General features: G+C 38.8%; 1 protein-coding gene across 1 annotated transcript in view; it reads right to left on the bottom strand.

Moving 5' to 3' along the window:
- Positions 1-12,510, bottom strand: part of ABCA13 (ATP binding cassette subfamily A member 13) — an 888,443-nt gene that overhangs the window by 669,052 nt on the left and 206,881 nt on the right. Inside the window, 2 exon segments of the mRNA XM_007944147.1 lie at positions 6,978-7,117; positions 12,227-12,404. Coding sequence (XP_007942338.1) covers positions 6,978-7,117; positions 12,227-12,404 — 318 coding nt within the window.

Genomic DNA, 12,510 nt, shown 5'->3' with positions numbered 1-12,510 from the left:
TTCCAAGGAGTGGCTTGTGGGTTTGAACCACCAGCCTTCTGGTTAACAGTCAAGTGCCTTAGGCACTATGCTACCAGAAGAAGGCAAATAAAAATAATCACAGAAAACACAATAGCCCAAAATTGGAAATAACCCAGATGTCCTTCAATGTGTGAATGATTATCAAACTGTGGTACATAAATAGCATGGAATGTTATTAAGCAATAAAAAAAAATGAACTGATGAAATATGCATCCATATGGATAATTACACTGAATGAAAAATGCCAATCTCAAAAGGTCATATGAAATGTTATATTAACAAAAGCAGCAAATATTTATTTTATTGTTTATTTATCTTTGTTATTAATATACCATATATGGAATGTAGTGATAGAGTATACTATACTCACTGCTGTCAAGTGGAATCCAACTCATAGTGTCCCCTCCTTGGGTTTCCAAGGTGGTATCTCTATGGAAGTAGATTGCCCAATCTTGCTTCTGAGGAGTGACTGGTGGATTTGAAGTGCCAGCCTTCTGGTTAGCAGTCAAATGCCTTAGGCACTACACCACCAGAACTCCCAAGTATAGTCATACTATAATTATGATGCGAAAGCTCATTTAAATAACACATTTAGTAAATGACTCCTATGGATTAAGAACTTTTGTTGCTGTTGTTAGATGCTGTCAAGTTGGCTCCGACTCATAGCAGAACAAACACTATCTGGTCCTGCCTGCACCATCCTCACAATCTCTATGTTTGAGCCTATTTTTGCAGCCACTATGTCAATCCATCTTGTTAAGGATCTTCCTCTTTTCTATTGATCCTCTACCTTATCTGGTAGTGTAGTGTCTAAGGCATTTGACTGCTAACCAGAAGGTTGGAGGTTCAAACTCACCTATTAGAGTTTGCAGTGATGGAACAATTGCATTGATTACAGTTGCCTGATGCCAATTAGAACCTATTGTATCTAATTATTTCTGCAGATGTCTGTCTTCTCTTATCCTACTGGAAGATGAGCACTTCAAACCAGAGACTTTTTGTACAACAGAATACAACACAATATGTAGCAATAAAAAACAAATGAATTGTCTTCCAGTCCACAGAAGGAAGACTGGGCAATCTTCTTCCATAAAGATTTAATGCCTTGAAAACCTGAAGGGGGTCGCTATGAGTCAGAATTGACTTGATGGCAGTGAGGTTTTTTGGTTTTGTTTTGTTGTTGTTGTTGTTGTTGTTTTTGTCTACCTTACCAAGCATGATGTCCTTTTCCGGGGACTGGATAGGATGCTAATTACTATGATATGTGTGGGGCATAAATGCGGTCCCAGCTCTTTGCAGTGTCAGGATAATTTTTCCCCTAATAAATATATTTTTCCTTTTATCTCTACTCTGAATTTGTTTGATAAATTAACACTTGCACTTAAGAATTGATGAGCTTTATACTTCAGTAGACTCATTTCTCTAAAATGAAGAAACTAGACTGTCTGTGACAGTTACCAATTAATCAGCACTTACCTCCAAATTCAAGGGTCCCTAGTGGTGCAGTGGTTAAAGCTGCTAACCAAAAGATCAGTGATAAAAACTCATCAGCCACTCCACAGAAGAAAGATGTGGCAGTCTGCTCCCATAAAGATTTACAGCTTTGGAATCCCTACGGGGCCGTTCTACTCTGTCCTATAGAGTCTCTAAGAGTTGGAATCAACTTGCTGACAATGGGTTAAAAAAAAAAAGAAAAGAAAAACTCCAAATTCACCTGTTATTTACCTGTCACCCTTGAAGAGCAGTCCTTCAAATGACTGAAAATATGTTGGCCACAGTTTTACTCTAACACATATGGAGTCTCCATGAATCAGAATCAACTCATGAGTCATAACAGGGATTTTTTGGTTTTATTGTTTTCCAAGATTTTCATTTTATGGATATAAGAAAAGAGTCACTTAAGGGAAGAGAATTGTGCCCAAGGTCACACAGACAGAAATGAAGAGAATCAAAATTGAACACTTCCAACATACTCCATGGTTCTTACCATAACATCATGTTTCCTGGTGCTGCCCTCTCTATTACAGATTGCACAATATGGAATTGCCAATTTTTAATGCATTTTTAAACTACAAAAATGGCAATTTCATATGCTCCCACCTAATATAAATCAATGAAGAGAATAAGACTAAGTAGTAAATAATTTATAACATTGCTCACTCTACCATTGCAGACTGTATTACTTTAGATCACACAGTGGAGAAGTTTCAAGTATCTGGAGCTCTGTGGGACATTAGTCTATGTGCCTAATGACTAGAACCAATTTTCATAAAACTAAGTAGCCATGGCTGAGATCTGGAATTACTCATCTTCACCAAAATATCATAAAGTAGCTTTACAAGTACAAAATCAGGACATGTACATGCAAAGCCATTAGCCATATCAAATAAGTAAAAATTAAAAAATAAAAATAAAAATAAGGCAACTCATTTCACTACTGCCCATGTAATGTTGCTTAGGCTGGCTCTGCCTAAGCAAGAACCTGCAAATTTTTGGTGACTCTTCTAAATTCTCATCCTTCTCAGAAGATATGTTGGCCCCCTCCAATCCCCTCAATCTAGTATGATCTGCCTCTCTCTTCCTCCTGACAGAAGCCCACAAAGAACCTCCTTTCTAATTAATGGCTTTTCCAAGTCCATTTTTCAAGGAGTCTAGCTGCTCCCCTCTCTGTGACTCTGACAAAATTGAATGTATCTCTTGTCCTATTGTATCTAATTATTTCTGCAGATGTCTGTCTGCTCTTATCTTACTGGAAGATGAGCCCTTCAAAACCAGAGACTATCATACTTTTTGTACAACAGAACACAACACAATATGTAGCAATAAAAAACAAATGAATTGTTTATTTAAAAATCTAAATTTAAAATAAAGCTGAAATACAGAACAATTCACTATGAAATTTCAAAAATATACAAGGCCTTCAAAAGCATAACACATTAAGGAAATCCAAGTAGCATAGGATTTGGCTCCAAAGCTTGGTAATACAAGGCCTGACCAACTGCCTTTCCCAAGCACAGGGCAAGAGACCCCATTCAAACAGAAGATCAAAATTCTGGCATATACCTAGATCAGCGTTCCTTCATTGTGAGAGACCAAACTTTTGGCAAATAGCTTCAAAAATGACATTTTCAAAATCTATAATAGTAATAAAAATTACTAAATGCCATTGAGAGTACATTGAGGCAAATGCAGCCCCATGCTCTGTAGGAAATGAGCCAAAGGCTATGACTGATAAGATCTCAGACGGTAGGATGGTGGGGGAGCACAGTTCTTCCTTAGCTTCTTCCTTTGTAAGTTTCCATTTTCAAAATATTTTACTCAGAAAGTTAAATACAGTATTACCACATGACTCAGAAATTCCACTTCTAGGTATATAGGTATGTACTCTAAAAACCTGAAAGCAGGAACACAAACCTGTACACCAATGCTCACTGTAGCACTATTCACAATAGTCAACTGATAGAAACAACCCAAGTGTCCATCAACATATACAAAAACCAAACTCACTGCTGTCGAGTCAGATCCAACTCATAGCGACCCCTCCTAGGGTTTCCAAGCACTGGCTTCACTAAGGAAGTAGATTGCCCAAACTTCCTTTCCAAGATTGGGTGGTGGGTTTGAACTACCAGCCATCTGGTTAGCAGTCAAATGCATTAGGTGCTATGCTACCAGAGCTGAATGGATAAATAAAATGTGGTACATATGTACAATTGAATATTATTCAAGCATAAAGAGAAATGAAGTCCTAATACATGCTACCACATGGATGGACCTTGAAAGTACTATGCTGAGTGAAATAAATCAGACACAAAAGGACAAATATTCTGTAACCTCACCAATATGAAATATCTAGAACAGGCAAATGTACAGAAACAGAAAGTAAATTAGTGGTTACCAGGTTTGGAAGAAAGAGGAAAAAAAGAAGTCATTGATTAGGGGATAATGAGCTTCTGTGACAGAATGTTTTGCGCAACACAGTGAATGTCATTAATGTCACTAAATTGTACACTTAAAAGTGGCAAAATTGCCAATTTTGTATTGTATATTTTATCACAATTATTTTTAAAATGTTTAAACTAGTGGTGTACCTATATGCTTCTGTAACAGTTTTTTAAGTTGTAAATTCTATTTAAAGCTTAAAAGTTGATCTGTAAGAGAACTTGAAATCGATGTCTCCTTTTCTGTGTTTGACAGGAAAAATCATATTATTCCCATGTAAGGTAGGTAATGTGTCACCATTCAAATCCACCAGCCATTCCTCAGAAGGAAATTTGGGCAATCTACTTCTGTAGTGACACTGCCTCAGAAACCCAAGGAGGGGTCACTGTGAGTTGAAATTGACTCCATGGCAGTGAGTGAGACAGGTAACAGGGGAGTATAATCTACTGTCAGGCAAAAAAAAACAAAGACCCCAGAAAACACAACACAATCATTTGAAAAGTTCAAATATTATTCTTGTTACCTAGTACTGCTCTGACAGGAATATACCAAAAATGGAATGGTCTCTTCACCAATTAATGCCCCAAGGTTGACAAGTAAAAAGGCACAGTCCCGATGTTAACAAACCACACTGGCAGGCCATTAACTTAAGTCCATTTTAAGTCCCAAGGTAGGCAGAGCATAGGAGGCTACTGAGCAATGACATGGCTACATGCAGGGTCCAAGTGTGCCATGGGCTAGAGACCATTCCCAAAAGCTTCTGCTTAAATACAGCTGCTCCCAGTAGATTCCACCATGGAATTGATTACCAGTCTCATCATAAGGAATACTACATCTAACTGCCCAGCCACTCAACCAGGCCTAGCCAAGTTGACAACAAACAAAACCACCACAATTCCACCCCTTGTCAACTTGGCACCTGTACAGATCTTCAGTGGGTGATATCTGTACAGGTTTCCTTCACTGGGTGGCTCCAGTTCCCTAGTTCCTAAATGGCGACCTTACCCCCTTGGCCTGGTGGGCCCCGTTCCTCTCCTTCTTGGGCATGGCACCCTTCCCCCTCACTCTTGGGCAGCAGCTATGGCTCCATCCCACTGGCTCACTTGAATGAGCAGCTCCACACTCCAGAACCAAGTTGGTAAAGGCCTGGCTCTTTGAAACCTAGGGGGCCGTGGCCATTCCACCCCCAAAGGCCATGGTCCTACCCTTTCAGGCTGAGGCAGCTCTGCTTCCCAATTCCTTGGTCTCCACTTCTGCTTATTAATGCCCAAGGGCAACCCACTCCACTGGAAATCTTTCTGTCCAAAGGACACTTGGCTTTCTTGATCCATGGGCCGGCCAACCTGCTACTCCATTTTATGCTGGTTTTCTCTACCAATTAATGCCCAAAGGCAACCCACTCTGCCAGGAATCTGTCTACCCAATGGCACCTGGCTTTCTCCTCCGTGGGCTGGTAAGGCTGTCGCTGTCTCATGCCAGTTCTCTTGGCTCTGCTCCTGCCATCTCTCATGCAGGTCTCTGGGCTCTACTCCTGCTGTCTCTCATGTCAGTCTCTTGCTGTCTGTCCTGCCATCTGTCATGTCATATGCCGAGGTCTCTCTGCTAGGGTCTCGGGTCAAGGACACACTCCACTCGTTTCCACATTTTAGGTATCTGTCAGAGCAGCACCCCACTCTCTTGGTACCAAATTCTGTTCTGGTTACCTAGTGCTGCTCTGACAAGAAATATACCACAAATGGGTTGGCCTTAATAAACAGGAGTTTATTCTTACAATCTGGAGGCTTTAAGTCCAAGTGCAAAATGCCAGGTTCTAGGAGCTGGGTGAAAGACCCTCAACCTTGGGGTCCAGCTCTGCCTCCTGCCTCCAGTCCACTGGAGCTAGAGGCATTTCTTCACTCAACTACTGGCTGCTGAGGCTGAGAAGCCCCAAGGTGAACAAGTAAAAAGGCACAGTCCCGATGTTAACAAACCACACTGTCAGGCCATTAACTTAAGTCCATTGTAAGTCCCAAGGTCGGCAGAGCATAACAGGCTACTGAGCAATGACATGGCTACATGCAGGGTCCAAGTGTGCCATAGGCTAGAGACCACTCCCAAAAGCTTCTGCTTAAATACAGGAAACAGACTCAGCTGCTCCCAGTAGATTCCTCCATGGAGTTGATTACCAGTCTCATCATGGGGAATACTACATCCAGCTGCCCAGCCACTCAACCAGACCTAGCCAAGCTGACACACAAACAAAACCACCACAATTATTAATAAAAAATACTATACTAAATAATTTGAGATGTTGAACAACATAAGATAGAACAAGGAAAAACAAGCAGAACTACAATACTGTACAAATTCTTACTGGAAATCTTCATCTTGGCCTCTCAATCTCAGTTTACTCTCAATTGAGTCAAGCAGACAAAGCCACACAGATAATTTGGGAAAGAGCACTTTTTGAAACACTAACTACTAACTTAGTGCTTGAATGTATCATGTCTGATTCTTTCTTCATCACCATAATCACCAAGCAAAAAATAGCTAACTTTGGGTCTTTAAAGTTTTCCTGGAATTATTCCCTTTAGATTTCTTGAAACAGTCCTCCTCAACTTTTAATATTCAAACAAAACAAAAAACAACCCAATGCCTTGAAGTCGACTATAACTCATGAAGATCCCATGTGTTACACAATAGAATTGCTCAGTTGGGCTTTCTTTTCTGTAATCTGTGGTACCACTTCAGTAGGTTTAAATGGCCAACCTTTTGGTTACTGGCCAAGTGCAAAGTGTTTTCAACACCCAGGGCCCTCAACTTTTAATATGAGAGTTCTATAATTTCAATGCACTAGTTATACCCAACAAATCCAATTTTAGCAATAATGAGAAAAAAAAGACCAAGATGAATGCTAATCAACATAAGAAAAATGTATGTAATCCAATGCATATAATAATATTAAACATTTTTAAAAGTTTCTTCCCAGTATAGTGCTTTTATGGTGGTCTAGAAGATTTTCATTCATTTAAACATACCTTTTCAATGACTTTATTGATCTCAGGAGTGTTTGGTGTGTACAATATTTTTCCATGTAATATGGGTTTCAGGAAGGTCCACACTATAGCACCATTTGGAACCTGGAGAATGTCCTGATAAAGCTTCAAGCAAAATGGTGCTGTCATTAAAAAAAAAAAAAAAGAAAGAAAGAAAGAAAAGAAAACCATATATATACATGTATGCATATTACTTATGATATAGAACTCCCAAGATAATAGGAAAATTCATTTGCATAATCATAATACAATATATCTCAAGAAATGATCAATACATATATTTATCTCATGACACAACTTGGGCACTAAATTCAGGAATACATTTTTCTTGTTGCAGTGTTAACAGTTCTTGTTTCACAAGAAATATCAGAACATTCTATCCACTTCAATCATTTGAAAGAAAGGAAAGCATGAACCTCGGATTTTCAAACTAAGTTAACAATAAAAGGAATGAGTGATGACATAGACACTAGACAATGAAAATGATCATAAAAATAAATCTCTTTTTAAATCTACAAAATCCTCAATTCAAGTCACAATACTAGGGTCAAGATTAGATTTTTCTTTACAGGTTATTACTGAATTTTCTTTTCTGTGTCTACACAAACTATTAAACTTACTACTTTTAATATATAAATACCTTGTTTTCATTCAATTAATTTTTCATGGTGGTTCTCATAATTGTTGTGAGGCTAGTTGGTTTCAATTGAATATTCATTTGACTGAACTATCTAAATCAATAGGTATCTCATGAAGAAACCTCACCATAATGACTAATAATTAAATATTCTAAGGTTTTAAGCTTGTAAGGCATGCTTATGTATAATTTGTTCCTTCATACTTGAAGAGAAGATTTAAAAATGAAAATATTACTTTAGCTTTGATATGGTGATTCATAATACACAAGATTAAAAAAGGACTGTTGTAGTGATTGCAACTATTCATTTCATCTTACCACATATTCTATTTCAAAAGAAAAACAACTATTTTATTTAGGAGTACTATAAAATTTATAGAAATAATCCCCTAAAATATAAGAGAATGATTATATAATGAATTTTGAAACATTGAGCTATACAGACTGTTGTTACTGATATTTTAGCAACTTACTCTTTAACTGCCATTGAGTCATTTTGACTCATAGTGACCCCCTTTAGGTTTCCAAGGTGGTAAATCTTTAACAAAGTAGATTGCCCAGTCTTCCTTCTGTGAAATTGCTGGTGGGTGTGAACCATCAACCTTCTAGTTAGCAGTCGAATGCCTTAGGCACTACACCACCAGAGTTCCAAACTTCATATAGTCAGTACAAATTTTGACTTTGGAAAAGACATAATCATATATGTATATGGAATAAGGAACCTGAAATAAGGAATCCTGACATCTGTCACCCATGAGCCATCTCACTCAAACTTTTCTGGGCTTCTATAATGTCATCTGGAAAATGAGGATACTAATAATCATCTAACAGTTACTGTGATAATCATTTGAAATAAAACAAGTGAGAGGACCAACAACTTCAGGTCCTCAGGATGGATAGATGGATGGATTAGATGTACAGTGCGTAACGTTCAAGACTGCCAAATTAAAAAAAAAAAAAAGGAAATAAGGATTAGGGAAAGATACAAGAAAAAATATTAATATGGCAATAACGACACTTTGCCTGCTAACCAGACGGCTGGCGGTTCAAACCCACCAGCCACTCCTCGGAAGGAAGGTTGGGCAATCCTACTTCCGTAGTGATACTGCCTCGGAAACCCAAGGAGGGGTCGCTATGAGTCGGGGCCGACTCGACGGCACATAACAACAACAACAACAACAACAACCTTAATGTAAGGAACTCTGGTAGCATGGTGCCTAAGGCACTTGACTGCTAACCAGAAGGCTGGCGATTCAAACCCACCAGACACTCCTCAGGAGGAAGAAGCAGCAATCTACTTCCATAGTGATACTGCCTTGAAAACCCAATGAAGGGTTTATATGAGTCAGGTCTGACTCGACGGCACATAAAAACAACAACAACACAACCTTAATGTATGTCTATACTGCCAAATTACCCAGAGTATTTGACCCTTATCTTTATGATACATCAGCTGATAAATGTGCTGACATGATGTCTCTAAGGTAACTCAGAAAATTGTTAATATGGCTCTTCATCCCACACCTCCAACTCTAGATATTCTCATTCTCATCTTTTCAGTCCCACCAATGCCTCTGTCCTTAGTTCTATCACAGGCAAAAAGTATATAAAGACAGATCTTGGGTGTGGTGGGCAGAATTCTGAAATGACTCCTTGATATTCACATTTTATTTAATCTCCTTTCCCTGTGTGCTGACAGAACTTCTGACTAGGATGGATGTCACTCTTTTGATTAGGTTACATCCCTATATAAAGGGCTTTTGAAAATCTAATTAAATTGACTTGGAGTTAATCAAAATGGAGATTCGCTTGGATGAGTCTGACCTAATCAAATGAGCCCTCTAAAAGAGACTTTAAAGTATCAGAGAGATGCTCCTGCTGGCCTCGAATGTGATGCCTGGAGTTCTACAGCTGCAAGGAATCAATTCTGCCAACTGCTTAAATGCAGCCTTGGGAGACCCTGAGCAGAAGACCAAGTTAACCAATGCCCAGACTACTGATTCATGAAAACTATGAGATAAGAAATTTGTATTGCCATACCCACTAAGCTTGTGGTAATTTGTTTTGCAGCATAGGAAACCAGTACACTAGAATAGATTTCTACCAAGCAATTAATATGCATCATCTCCTTTATGTCTCATAACAACTTTATGAAGTAGCGATTATTGTTTCCATTTTATAGAGGGGGCTAACATGATTCAGAGAGATTAAAATAATGTGACCAAAGACATACAATTTGTTATTGGAAGTGGTTGAATTATCTTGTCAAAACTTAAAAACCCTTACTCTTAATCAGCATGTTTAAATTGCCTTTATAATTAAAATGCATTCACTCAAAATGCACGAAGGGTGGTTGCGGAGGGGAAAAAAAATTGCTAGAAAGGTAAGAGACATGTATTGATTTGGTTGAAGGGAAAGGCCAGCACAATAACACTAAGGAAAATGAAGACATAGAAAGGTGCACAGAGGTACAGAGTAGAAAAGTAAATCATTTTACAAACACAATATTGCATTATCAGTAAAAACAAACATTAATTTATGGAGGTACACTTAAGTGGACAGACAAAATGATCAGGTATAGATAGAAAAAGGAAAATATACCCATGACTACACATAAGATTGGCAAATGATATTTCTACATACATATTTATATATACTAACTGAATGTCCTGTAGCATAGTGCCTAAGGCACTTGACTGTTAACCAGAAGGCTGGTGGTTCAAACCCACTATCTACTCCTTGGAAGGAAGGTTGAGCAATCTACTTCCATAGTGATACCACCTTGGAAACACAAGAAGGGGTTGCTATGAGTTGGGGCTGACTCAATGGCAAAATAACAACAACAACAATGCGGTAAAGTTATGATAACTTCTAAGTCCCAGCCAAATGCCTTGAGGGAGTGAGTTGCTGGGCCCATATGCTCAGCACCATAGTCACAGGGGACATCAAGCTCAATTAGCACAACATACTACATAAAAACATTGTTCTACATCCTACTTTAGTGCACAGTGACTGGGGTCTTAAAAGCTTGTAAGTAGCCATCTAAGATGAGGAAGGTTGGGCAATCTACTTCCATAGTGATACTGCCTCGGCAACCCAGTAGGGGTCGCTATGAGTTGGGTCCGACTCAATGGCACATAACAATGACAACAACAAGATGCAACTATCAGTCTGTCCTAGTCTAGAGCAAAAAAAAGTGAAGAAAACAAAAAATGCATGGAAATAATTAGTCCAAGGAACTAGTGGACCGTGGGAACCTCAACCTGAGACCGGAAGAAACAGATGGTGCCTGGCTACCACTGCCAACAACTCAGAAAGGGATCAAAATTGGAGATCCTAGATACAGTGGGAGAAAAATGTGAAACAAAACTCAAAATCATAAAAAAGGCCAGGCTTATCAGCCTGGTAGAGACTGCTGATACCTCTGAGATTTTGGCCTCTAGTCGCCCTTCGGGCCTGAAACTAAATACACTCCAGTGGCTTAACTCTCAGCAAAACAAGATACTGGCTGAAAAGGAAAACAATTATACCCAGTAGGTATATTTCTTAGAAGAATCAACCATGTGAGATCAGAAGGGCAACACTGGAGCAAGAAGAAAGCTCAAAGGGTTTAAATGCATAGGAAAGAAGGACACAGGGAAAAGGTAACCACAAGGAAGTGGGAAGAGAGCTGTTATATCGTGTGGATTACAATCAGTGTCATGAAACAAAATGTGTATGAACTGTTGAATGGATAATGAATTTGCTCTGTAAACTTTCACCCAAATCACAATAAAAAACCAAACTCACTGCCGTCGAGGCAGATCCAACTCATAGCGATGCCACCTTGGGTTTCCAAGGTTGGAAGTAGATTGCCCAACCTTCCTTCTGAGGAATGGCCACATGGGGAAATAAATGCACTGGACATGAGTCAGAATCTACTGTACAGCAATGAGTTAAGATAGAGCAGAGAAACCACATATCAATTACCTTTCAGTTGCCATTGAGCTTTATGAATAGGTGACTTATAAGAAGCGGCACACCACTTCTCTTTGTTATATAGTATAGCCACTTTGCAAGGGCCACGATAATTCTCCAGGTTTCCCTGTCTAGATGTCTCGCCCTACTGGTTAGCCAGAGATTGCAAAGAGGCTGGATTTCAGATATGTTAGGCATTTCAGACTCAATTCCTTAGTGTCACAGATGAGAGAACTAGTATGTGCTCAGAGTACTAGGGGCTTTCAAAGTCATTGGGCCCTCTAGCTTTTGGTGGCCTCAATAGAAATGAGGGTAAAGGTAAAATGATGAAGGTGGAAAATTCTTCGCCAGTATGTATAAGGCTTCTACAGTGATTATTCAGTCTAAAACCAAAACCAAAACACAAAACTCACTGCCCTTGAGTTGGTTCCAACTTGTAGCATCCCCCATTGGGTCTCCAAGGCTATAAATCTTCTTTCTTCCATGGAGCAGCTAATGGATTAGAATCACTGATCTTTTTGGTGAGCAACCAAATGTCTTAACCACCACACCACCTGAGCTCCTTATTCATTAGAAAGTAGGGCTAATTATTAACATACAAATTAATCTAAACCAATAAAGATTGCCATTGTCTTACTTGAATCTTCAGGAATGTTGAATTTTTCCTTGTCACCTTCCAAGAGATCATTAACTCTGGGCAAATTAATAAATGTGTTAGAGTTGCTAAGGAAAGATGATTGCTCTTTGCACACCATCTTCATCACAGACTGAAAAGAACCAAAGGTTGAACTTCTGGACTGGCCATTTTGTGAAACCTAAGAATGTAAGAAAAAAGAAATGCAATTAAGTAGTAACTAAATATAGTTTCCTCACTTTCCTCTGAAAATATAGTCCCTCATTTGACTAAATATACAAGATGTT

This window comes from Orycteropus afer, unplaced genomic scaffold, assembly GCF_000298275.1.
Source record: "Orycteropus afer afer isolate SDZICR_OR568_19922 unplaced genomic scaffold, OryAfe1.0 scaffold00121, whole genome shotgun sequence".
NCBI lineage: Eukaryota > Metazoa > Chordata > Mammalia > Tubulidentata > Orycteropodidae > Orycteropus > Orycteropus afer.
Note: the sequence above shows the minus strand (reverse complement) of the source record. Positions and strands in the feature narration are given on the sequence as shown.